This window comes from Cyprinodon tularosa, unplaced genomic scaffold (genome assembly GCF_016077235.1).
Source record: "Cyprinodon tularosa strain WSP-4 unplaced genomic scaffold, ASM1607723v1 ctg303, whole genome shotgun sequence".
NCBI classification, from domain to species: Eukaryota; Metazoa; Chordata; class Actinopteri; order Cyprinodontiformes; family Cyprinodontidae; genus Cyprinodon; species Cyprinodon tularosa.
Window position 1 is genome coordinate 549,630 of NW_024039012.1, and position 11,406 is coordinate 561,035.

General features: G+C 37.8%; 1 protein-coding gene across 1 annotated transcript; it reads left to right on the forward strand.

Moving 5' to 3' along the window:
• Positions 1-1,288: 1,288 nt before the first annotated feature.
• Positions 1,289-10,695, forward strand: slc35f6 (solute carrier family 35 member F6). The gene is made up of 6 exons (XM_038291899.1): positions 1,289-1,498; positions 4,652-4,724; positions 5,798-5,969; positions 6,174-6,389; positions 6,497-6,607; positions 9,779-10,695. Exons 1-6 carry the CDS (start codon positions 1,422-1,424, stop codon positions 10,264-10,266), a joined length of 1,137 nt encoding a protein of 378 aa, XP_038147827.1. The 5' UTR covers positions 1,289-1,421; the 3' UTR covers positions 10,267-10,695.
• Positions 10,696-11,406: the final 711 nt, after the last annotated feature.

Here is an 11,406-nt window from a genome sequence, read left to right on the forward strand (position 1 = left end):
TCGAGTTCTGGCCCCTGGGCAAGGGGGGCACGATAGTTTCCTCTCTGATGTGAACTGGCCAGAGAGCAGTTCCCAAAAAGAAAGAGAAAAGCCTGAGATAGTTATCCTCAATGTTCCATGTGGGGCAAAAACACACGTCTATAGGAGTGTATTGTTATACTATCTTAGGGGGAGGTGTTGCAGAGCAAAGTCAACTGCAGGAAAAAAACCTTCCTCTTCCTAGCCCAATGGATATGGTTAACAGAAAGCATGGAAATTGGTTACCAATGTCCAATGTTATTTGGCACAAGACTAGATTATTATTTGTTTAAAGTTGTATGTATTTTTAATTAATAATGCATACTTGATAAAAAAAATAATACTAATGAGCGTATTTGTTTCAAATACATAACGTTTATTTGTTTGAATTGCATAATAATCAGGTTACCTTTATGCACTTCAGAGGATTTTAAGACTGGTGGGCCCGCCATCAGTCTGGGGCATCATGAACAATTGGTGCTAAAAGGCCTGGCCAGCATTCAGCGGCAGAGGCCTTGGTGACCTGATCGACAGCTATGCTTAAACTGGCTCTGGGGACGTGGAAAATCACTTTGTTGGGAGGAAGGAGTGTGAATTTGTGACAGAGGTGTGGCGATGTTGGCTAGAAGTGGTCAGGCACACCTTGGCACATAGCCTGGACTCTGGAACCCAGCTCCTTGATAGTGGCTGGACTCTATTCTACTCTAAAATTGGGGTGAGTCTGTTTGCCTTCCCCCGGTTAGGCTGTTGTGTTTGAGTTTACCCCGAAGGATGCATTCCTTCGCCTTTGTGTAGGGTGAGTTCCCCTTCTATGTTTTAAACTATGGGTCGCATGGCAATACAGAGTACCAGTCCTTGTAAGCATCCTTGTCAGGGGAGTTGGATAGCTCTCCTGCAATGGGAGGGGGGGGGGGGGGGGGGGGGGGGGGGCAATCAGATGCTCCGTAAGAGATCGGTGGCCTCAAAAAAACTTCAATTTCTGCTTTACGATAGTTACGCCATTGCATCAATAAGGAATCCGAAATACTTTAATAATCCCAGGGCGAAATTATTTTAATCTGTAATAGAGTAATTATAGGAGCATAACACAATTTCATACAATATATATTATTAAGAGGTCCCTGCTCCATCTCGCCATCAGTTTGGGGGTTTTTAGCCTGGAAAACTTTGAAGACACCTGCTGTAAACGAAACACGGTTCACATTATTAGCGGATCAACTGTCTGGCGTTTACTGATGGTCCCTGAAAGCAGCACGCCGCTAGGTCAGCTGACCATGAGCTGTCATGTGGTGGTCATAGACGCGAAATGGAGAGTATGCGGAAAGCGAATGAATAAACAACCACGGCTTCCTTAGAGAGTACACAGCTGGCGAAGTTTTAGCGGCTTGTTTCACTCGTCCATCATGGCGTGGACAAAATATCAGCTGTTCCTGGCTGGGCTGATGCTCACAACTGGCTCCATCAACACTTTATCCGCAAAGTGAGTCGATGTACATATGCGTTTCTTTTAAAGCCCATAATGTTTAGTTAGCTTTTAGATGCATCATGGAAGTGGCATGGGTTTAAACAAAGAAAGTGTTTAGAGCTAATTTTCTTACAGTTGATGTTCGCCATAGTCGTTATTACGCATTGCTTGCCGTTTTTAACGGCAGAGATGTTGTTAGCAACGTTAGCTGAAAAGTAACTACACAATATAGCGCAATAGGTTATTTATTTGGCATGCTTTGTGGCCAAACAATGGTGTAGATGATTTATTATTATAACGTTTGTGAAAACGGCATCTTTAGTCAGTGAATATCAACTAAGATATTCCTGCTTATGTCCTTTTTTCTGTTTATAATTAAATCAGAGGTCAAATAAACCAGGACTGAGCTGATCTACTGATGTATAATAGCTTGTTTTACCCTCTATTCACATGACATAGGAACATTTGGTCATAAAGAATCAAGCAGAACTCCTGATTGATTCCAAGAACAAACTGTTAAACTTTGGATGAAATATACTTTTTTTATTGTCATTACACTATGACAAGGGGCTGCCATTGTGCGGCGCCCAGGGAGCAGTGTGGGGTTAAAGGTCTTTGCTCAGGGAACCAGAGTTGGAGTCTGTGGGAGATGGGCTTGAAAATATAAAAAAAGAAATGTCAGAGTAGAAATGATGTAAGCCTTACAGTAAAGAATTCACATTGTTACTCAAATTAGTTAACTAATTATTTACATTATTAGATTCCAACCTTTGCGTTTTTATCTAATAAGCTTCGAGGTCACAACATTTATAAGCTGTTAGCATTTAAACTTCCACAATTAAAATTAATCCTGTTTAATGCTGTGAAAAAGTACCTTTGAAATCAAGTAGGTACCAGAAAAAAAGTGCTGATTTAATTTAATAAGGAAGGAATCTATTTACAAAATCATTAAAGAAACAAGAGCACCATAGTTAAAGCCCCGAAATAACCAAAAATCGATAACTTGTGATGATATAATCAGATACTAAAAGCATAAACTGTCAAGGTTTGAGGACCCAAATGCAGAGGCAGGGAGGCAGAGGTGAGTATCTTGTAGATTTAATGAGCAGTAATTCAAGAAATTCAACAAGAAAAAAGTTAAACAAACCAGGAACCATGGAGACATCAGGGGAAAACAATCATGACGAGGTAAGACACTGCAAGACGGTGTAGGATGAAGTTAGACAAGAAACCAGCACTGAGGAACTGTACAAGGAGTGTATTTATGGGAGACTGAACAAAGAGAGGTCTAACGAGTAGATTGGGAGCAGGTGTGAACAGAGCAGACTGGAAAGGAGCTAGGGAAAAAGGAGAACACAAGAGGGCAGCAGAGAGCAACAAATAAAAACCTGAAAACTGAAAAATAACAAGAAAACACAACAAAATAAGAATTAAACCAATAAAACTAGAAAACATGGAGCAGAGTAAAAACCAAGACTGTAACACAAACAGAAAAAATCATAAATAACATTTAACAGTTTCACCTCTTAAAATAATCTGTAGTTATTTAAAATAGTTTTCAATTTGGAAATCTGTTTAAACAAGGTGACATTTTTATCTTTTCCCTATCACAGCTACGTTTTGTTCAGCTAAGTGCATTGACATTTATTGCATATAGTTAAAAATCTTGGCGTGTTAGCAGTTTTGATCTCAGCATCAGTGCTGTTGCAACACTTAAAATCTTTGCTCCAAGACAGACACTTATCAATCACCAATGTTTGCCAGTTTGTAACTTTGACTAGATTAATAAATCCATTCATACTCAAACTATATAAACATACTAACTGTTCTTCCAAGGACAAAAATCAAACTTTTTCTCTTAAAATATGTAGTTGTTGCTGTTTAACATATGAAATACACTCACAAACTAAAATTACAATAGATTAACTATTCGAAAAAGCTAATATTTTGCATCCTCCAAAATTCTTAGTCAGCATGCCTTTTGAACAACATGTTGAACCGACTCCATTTGCATTTTAATCTTAAGGAAAAGCCTGTTGTTTATTCAAACAACAGGCTATAAAATAAGCCCATTATCTGAAATCCATCTACATGCAATTCCTTGTTAAATTGCAACTTTGAGTTTACAGTCATTTGATCTGTTGTGAGAAAAGTATTTCAGCTATTTTAGCTGATAAAGTAAAAGAAAATCTTGGTAAACTTGTAGCTTTAACTGCTTCAGAAGCAGAACTGAAATGTGTCGTGATCATTACAAGAAGTATAAAAAAACAAAACAAAGAAGGAACCCTGACCGAAGCGATTGTCTGTCTGTAAATGTCAGATGTGACAGACACATCCTTAAAAAAGCAGCCTTGGACACTCATATTCTTTAAGTGTAATAAAACAGCTGCTATTAGTAAAGTAGAGACAGTCTACACTTCTGTTTATAAATGTTAGATAATTTCCACATAATTGAAACTCAAGTTTTCACCCTTTTAACTTCTCCAATATATTTGGATGTCAGCGTTATCCCTCCTGTCATCTGCTTCCCCATCCTCGTGTTTCTCCTCTGAATCACAGTCAGTTTAGCTCTAACGTCTCAGAGAAAACCTGCTCTGTCATGTTGCTCATAGAGGATTTCTGCTACTTACAGGTAAAGTTTCACAACAGTCACATGATAGCTAACCTGCTCCCAGCAGTAGAGCGCCGCTGCTTGCGTTTTGTTTTATGTGCTGACTAAAGACATTTTAAACTCAAGGGCCACAATAAAAAGGACGATTGCAGTAGATTTAAACTGAGTGTTGGAGTTCTACTGTTTCCACAATGAACTAATGAGCTCAAGAGTTTAAAAGATTTCAAGGAAGCATTTGGATCGTGACTGATGTGTGAGGACAGGCGCCTCACATGTCAGTCATGCTTCCTCTGACCAGCCAAAGGATTTCTGCATACATAAGCACTCATTAAACACACAAGTAAAATGCAACGTCATCACCCCGTCTGCCTGACTTTACATTGTGTCTGACCTGCTTCTTTCATACTGACATTCATGCAAATTAAGGAAATTATTTCCTGACAGTTTTTTTTATAAGTGCGATCAAAACATTCACAACTATCACCACTGCTAATTTTTTTTGTTTGTTTATAAATGATATCAATAAGTAAGTGTGCATGATGTTTTTTTTCTGACAGATGGGCTGATATGTTCTCAGCAAAGGGTTGCCATGGTGATGCTGAACACTCCTTCTCCCATCCATTTGTACAGGTACCTTAATGCACTTTGAGTGAAAGCATTTTATTGCATATAAAAATATAAAGCAATGAAACTTGTAATTTATATAAGATAGTTCTATTTTTTCATGAAATCAAACATTTGCCTCTTTAAATCAATTTTAAGGATATGGAAATTTAGATACAGCAGAAATCACACCATGTATTTCTTACCACACTGACCTGAATATAATACGACCCCTTCTTTCCAGGACCATATTTTAGGTGCAAAACAAAAAGACTATTTAAATAACCTTTTATATTGAAGTGCTAACAAATTCATTTAAACAATATTGCATTGAAGGATTTGTACAATTAAACAATAAAAAAATAACAATAAAAACACAGTAATGACTCAGTTAATTGAAATCTTGCAACATTTCAACTCAAATGTAATCTGAACTTTGCTCATAAACGTCACAAAAACCTGCATGAGGCTTTTACTCACAGGCGTACTCCGCCTCGCTGTCACTCCTACTCTCAACCTGCAGCTCTGCTATTTTTTGATTAGCTTTTCTTTTGCTGTTCAAATTGTACTGGTCTTTTTTAAAGTGCCGTCTTCTGACATTGCACTCTGTAACGCCGTATTTCTTTGCTGCCTGAGAGTTGTTTGATGCCCCCGCTGTATTGACCATTATTATAAAATTATTTTAACTCTGCCTCAAATGTTTGGAAACTGGTCAGACTTTTGATCCACTAAATTCTGGGCAGATTCCTTTTCACTGCTCTGTTGATTAACAAATAACCACAGCCACAGTGAGGTCAATGGCTTTACAAAAAAAACTAGCGCCCTCTGCTGTTTTATTTGTGTGGCGACTCCGGACAACTGTCGCTCTGTACGTATAATTGATTAGACCCCAAATATAAGATGACACGACATTTTCACATCATTTTTTACAAAAAAAAAAACCTTGTCTTATATTCTGGGCAATATGGTATTTATTTCTCTTAAAGCTTTTCTTAAGGATCAGTATCGACTCTCGGGCTAAACTGGGGCTACAGCTATCGATTCCTTTAGTTGTGCTTAATGTGTAGAGTTAATTTGCTCATGTCTTTGTCTCTTTCCAGGCAGTGGGAATGTTTCTCGGCGAGTTCAGCTGTCTTGCAGTTTTCTACATCTTGCTTTGCCATGACAGGCGGAGCCCAGAACCAAGAATGAACCCAGGGCAAAGTTTCAACCCTCTGCTTTTCTTCCCTCCTGCAATGTGTGACATGACAGCTACCTCTATCATGTATGTTGGTAAGTTCAGCTCAAGACCTGTGGGGTTAGTATGGTTTGTTATGCTTCTGTAGTCAAGAAAATGTGCATCTCTTCTCCATATTGAATCAGGGATTAAGAATCCTAAATAAAATTTGTTAAAAATATTTTCTTTCATTGTTTTTTGTCAATCATAAAGTTTTGAAGTCTGTTTACATTAGTTAAACTCCTGGATTTGGTTTGCAGCTCTCAACATGACGAGCGCCTCCAGCTTCCAGATGCTTCGTGGCGCCGTCATCATCTTCACCGGTCTCCTGTCCGTGGCCTTTTTGGGTCGTCGGCTCCAACCCAGTCAGTGGCTTGGAATCTTCATCACCATCCTCGGCCTGGTGGTTGTGGGACTCGCCGATCTCGTCAGTGGTCACAAAGATGACTCCCATAAGCTCAGCGATGTCATCACCGGTATTACGTTTTTATATTTTCTGGGAAAGAATAAATCACTACGTACATTAAGTTAAAGTCTTTAATTATTTGCAAAATAAAGATGTAGATTACCTTCCTGTCTGCAGGTGATCTCCTGATCATTATGGCTCAGATCATCGTTTCGGTTCAGATGGTGCTGGAGGAGAAGTTTGTCTATAAGCATGACGTGCATCCACTTAGAGCTGTTGGAACTGAAGGTAAATGAGTAAGCTGCAGCATGGGAAATGAATGCTCCTTTATATATGAAACAGGGTTAACTTTTTATGTTCTCCACCTACTAAAGTGAAGTTACAGTCAGCTTTAATGTTTTAATTGATGTGAGTGGCTGAACCACTCATCTGTGAAGCACAAAGAACTGAGAACAAAGAACCATCTAAAATCCTTTACCTACAACAGACTTTAGTTAACTTATTTTATTAAGTAGCTGTGTTTCCATTCAAGTGAAATCCAAATTTTAAGCAAACTTTTAAAAGTTTGAAAAAAAGGAAATGCAAGTTTGCTGTGTTTTCATTTGGTTTGAAGTGAATTAACCAAGCGCTGCAAAGGCATCCTTGGTTGTCGTCCACATTACGTCGCAACGCATGACTGTAATAAACAGGAAGTAAAGGCTGCAATATGGCACTGGCCTCGGATCAGAAATGGAGGAGAGTAGTAACGAATGTGTGGCTATCGGATAAGTTGTCCTTACGTTAAAATATCAGTATTGGCAAAGTTGCTTCCATCCATGTTTATGCGCATAATAGGAACATCTGGGAATAGCTGATCTTTAATGTGGGTAAAAGCTATGTCAGAATGGATTTGAAAAACGTGATCACATCTCCCATTTTGCGCATTGGCTCTTTTTTCTGTAAAAGACAAAAAACACGTCAAGCAAGATTTTTTGTGCAAATTTTAGGACGTTTATTTGAATGGTGTGTTTTCCATCAAGCTGCACATTAGAAAAAGCTGATGGAAATGCACCTAGTGGTAGCACCCTAAATACTTATCAAAATAAGAAACCAAAGCGTAACATACAGAATCTGCCTCATGTAGGCACATATTCCCAGCTGTGATTCTAATGCTGGAGAGGAATGTTAAAGCTTCAGTCTCATGTGTGGACAAAAGGATCAGCCTCTAGAAATTGTTGCTCTAAAACAAAACAGAAAGAAGGATGTTTAAATATCAATACAAAATCCAATAAAAAAGACGTGTTTCCAATAGAGGCTTAAGAAACTACACCTCTGACCCAAGAATCTGATGACATTTAATCTAGACTGTAACCAGACGTAACTCCAATCATAGCTGAGAAGCCAGGGTCTCTTACAAATAAGTGTTCTCACCGAAGGATTCATAAAGATAGAAAAGTGTTAGGTTAAGAGAAAAATGCAGATTAGAAAGTGAGTACATAACTATATAAGTGCAACTCTTATAGTTATTCCAAAAACTCTTATAGGTTGGTTCTGTGCAGTGGAAAATTGAGAGTAGCTTTCTTTGAAATTATTTTTCATCACAGACTAGGCTTATGATCATTTATTTATATTACTATAATGTAGAGAGGGGCGTAAAAAGGGACTGTGTTCAATAAATCATTTGATGTTCCTCATTTTTATTTATGCATGAATAGACATTAAATTAGGCAGTCTGACTCCACTCCCTTAGTGGTTCTAGTTGTTCAGCCCTACCATCATAGACTGATCCAAGTATCTCCTCCACCTTCAATAGAAAGACAGCAAGGACAGCACTAACCAAAAGTGAAAGATAGCATTCACCCTGCGGCAGATTGAGACGCATGACAGCGGGGTTCGGTAACAGCTGGAAAATGGAAATAAGCTATTTTATCAGAAGACAAACTGTCATTGCAAAGAGAACAAACAGATCCATTAGTGCTGCTTTAATGTGTTTTTGTCTGAGGCAGGAGAATCACAATGACCTTTGTTTAAAGTAGCTGCTTATTGAACAGAGTAGCTACATAAGAAGCCCTGATAAGAGCCTGAGATAATGTATCAGAGGTTATCCAGAATATCAATTGTTACCTCAGACGTTTGTGAAAATGAACTGTGCAGACTGTCGTTAGGGAAATAGGATACTTGCATGTTGCTTGTTTTAACCATCTCACAAAATTTTCATCTCACTTTAACACCACAGAACCAGAAATTTTAGAAGACGTACATAGTGTGGAAAGAAAAGCATACATTGTGTAAGAAGTGTAAAAAGAGTGGCAACAAAAATATAGAATATAATAGAATAGAATGGATTAGAAAAGAACAAAGACATCCTTTCTTTATCTAGTAGGTATAGGTAACAAAAAGAATAAGACACTGTACAGTGAAAAGAACTTAAAAAAAATAGTAAAAGTTATGTACATCAGGTAATTGTATTTTTACTCAATCAAAAGTACAAATACTAGTGTTAAAGACAAAAATAGAAGTACTTCTTTATAAATATACAGGTTCTGCAATGTATTATAATACATTATTATAATATATATTAAATTATATATTATAGTTGTAGGAGCCTATTATTTTTTGTTCATAATTAACTAAGTTTTGATTTTTGTGGATAATCTAGTTAATTTTATTTATTCTGGCTTATTGTTTGATATCTGTTTTGATATTATGTTTTTTTTTAATTTAGTTCTGCTTCTCTGTTTCTAGATAGTTATGACAAATTTGGGTGAATTAAGTTTATAAATAGGCTGTCAATGGTAGGACCAGCATGCATCTGGGTGGGCTTATGGTTTTTTAGTAGTGCAATATTAAGAGAATAAAGTCTTAAAATTACAAGAAGCAAGTTGTATTTCATGAAAACTCTTACAAAAAGGACTGTCTTCCCTAAAATGAGGAATGTCGAGCATTATGTGAAGTTATGCTTTGGTGCTTTTGGCCAACTAGCGAAGTGTTTTCTGTGGCAGAATGCTATTGATAAATAATGGTGGTGGAAGTATCATGATGTGGAGACAGTTTTTTCTCAAGCAGGGCAAGAAAACTGATGTAAGTTAATTGATGGAGGTAAAAGCAGAAAGAAGAGTTGAACCTTAAAAGGACTTGATAGGTTTTCCATCCAGCAGGTTTTAGTTTTTACTCGGAAAGACTGAATACAAAAGCACAATAAACGTTTTCCTTTTTGTGCAAAAGATGATACAATAGATTTAATTTATTTAATTAATTAATTTAATTCCCCAAGAAATCCTTTTGAAATGGAATGAAGCTGGTAAAAAAAACTTCATGAAGTTGGGGTAATTTTGCACACTCATGTCACAAACATTTTGTTTTTCCAAGTTCAGATTGAAAAAAAAACTTTTATTACTGTTTAATAAATATAGAGTTTTTATTATTGTAGCTTATGTAGTTTTTCATTTAACCATATTAATTTTGGTTTTCCATTTTCAGGTTTGTTTGGTTTTGTTGTGCTGTCCCTGCTGCTCATCCCAATGTACTTCATCTATGTTGGGAACTTCAGTAACAATCCTCGGCAGGTCCTGGAGGACGCGCTGGATGCCTTCTGTCAGATTGGACACAAGCCCCTGATCCTCTTGGCTCTTCTGGGCAATACGGTCAGTATCGCCTTCTTCAACTTCGCCGGCATCAGCGTCACCAAAGAGATCAGCGCAACCACCCGGATGGTGCTGGACAGCCTGCGTACTCTGGTCATCTGGGTGGTCAGCCTGGCTTTGGGTTGGGAGCAGTTTCACGGCTTGCAGGTTCTTGGATTTTTGGTCCTACTGACAGGAACGGCGCTCTACAATGGACTGCATCGCCCCCTGTTGGCGAAGATACCTTGGTGCGCCGCTAGAATGAACCTAGAGGAGGATAGTAGTGAGGCGGAGAGAGAGAGACTGCTAAATGATGGAAGGGTGCATGCTGGTGAAGACACATAAAACATTGCTGAAACACTTTGTATAAACAATACCACAGAAATGGAAGCTTTTATAATTGCTGTCAGACATTTTTAAACATTTTTTTCGTGCCTCAGGTTTTACCTTTTCTCATAAAACGTTCTAGTATGAAATAAATTTTTAAAGTAATCGTTCAACATTTCAAGAAAAACCCTAATGTCCTTTTTTTGTAGAGTCAAAATAAGTCTGGAAACCCTGAAAAGTCAGTATCAGAACTTTTTTTTATCAAGGAAAAAAATCCCTCTTGAGGAATATTACCAAAGTCAGAGCTGTTAATTCTGCCAACAGCACTTACTGAGTCTTCTATAGCATTTTATGTGGTTTTGGCTGGTTTATCACAGGATTTAGATCTGGGATGGCAATAAAAAGGGGTTAATTTTCTGTTTTTGTGTTCAACTTGTTTATTAAAAAGCCCCACAGCATCACATATCCCTTTACTGACCCACTGGAAGTGATAGCTGTATGTACAGGCTTTGCTGTAGCTCTAATCAATCAGAGGATTTCCACTGAAAGCGTTTTTCTGGAGTATCCCAGAAGCGCTGCCCGCTTCTCTAAAATAGGTGACTGTTCTATATTAGCCGCTTCACCTCCACGTCAATCTAGAGCAGAGCGGACCATTCGGACAGAAAGTCAGCTGATAAAAAGCGGATACAAATAAATGACATATGTGCAGACTTAGGATCGCTTTTCCTGGACTTTTATGTGATAAAATGTTTGATAAATATGAAATTTAAATAAAGAAAATAACAAAAAAAATATTTTAACTTCCCCATGATGGAAGAAAAAAAATCTTATGGTGGTTAGATAAAGAGCAGACATCCAAGAAGCTGGTAAAGCACCTTAAATAAACACTTAACTGGCTTATTCTTTTATCTAAAGCCTATTGGTACACTTATAGCTTTGTGATGCAAACCTGACATGATCGGAGTTTAAACACGCAGAGATGCTCCACTTTGAAAACCCTCCCATTGGAATAGAGTGTTTGTGAAAAGCTGTGGTGCAGCTGGACCATGGTAAGTCTGTGTGGCTTCCACTTCCAGTGTAACCCAAGGGTTAGTCACTAGAGGGCGCAAAGTACTTTTCCACATACAACAACATGGTTTTGTTGATAAAAAAAAAACG

Excerpts from the sequence above, each read along its gene's own strand:
- slc35f6 (XM_038291899.1), top strand. The coding sequence starts at position 1,422 with ATGGCGTGGACAAAATATCAGCTGTTCCTGGCTGGGCTGATGCTCACA. Across the intron at positions 1,499-4,651 it reads ATCAACACTTTATCCGCAAA|ATGGGCTGATATGTTCTCAG; the intron begins GTGAGTCGATGT and ends TTTTTCTGACAG. Across the intron at positions 6,608-9,778 it reads TAGAGCTGTTGGAACTGAAG|GTTTGTTTGGTTTTGTTGTG; the intron begins GTAAATGAGTAA and ends TTCCATTTTCAG.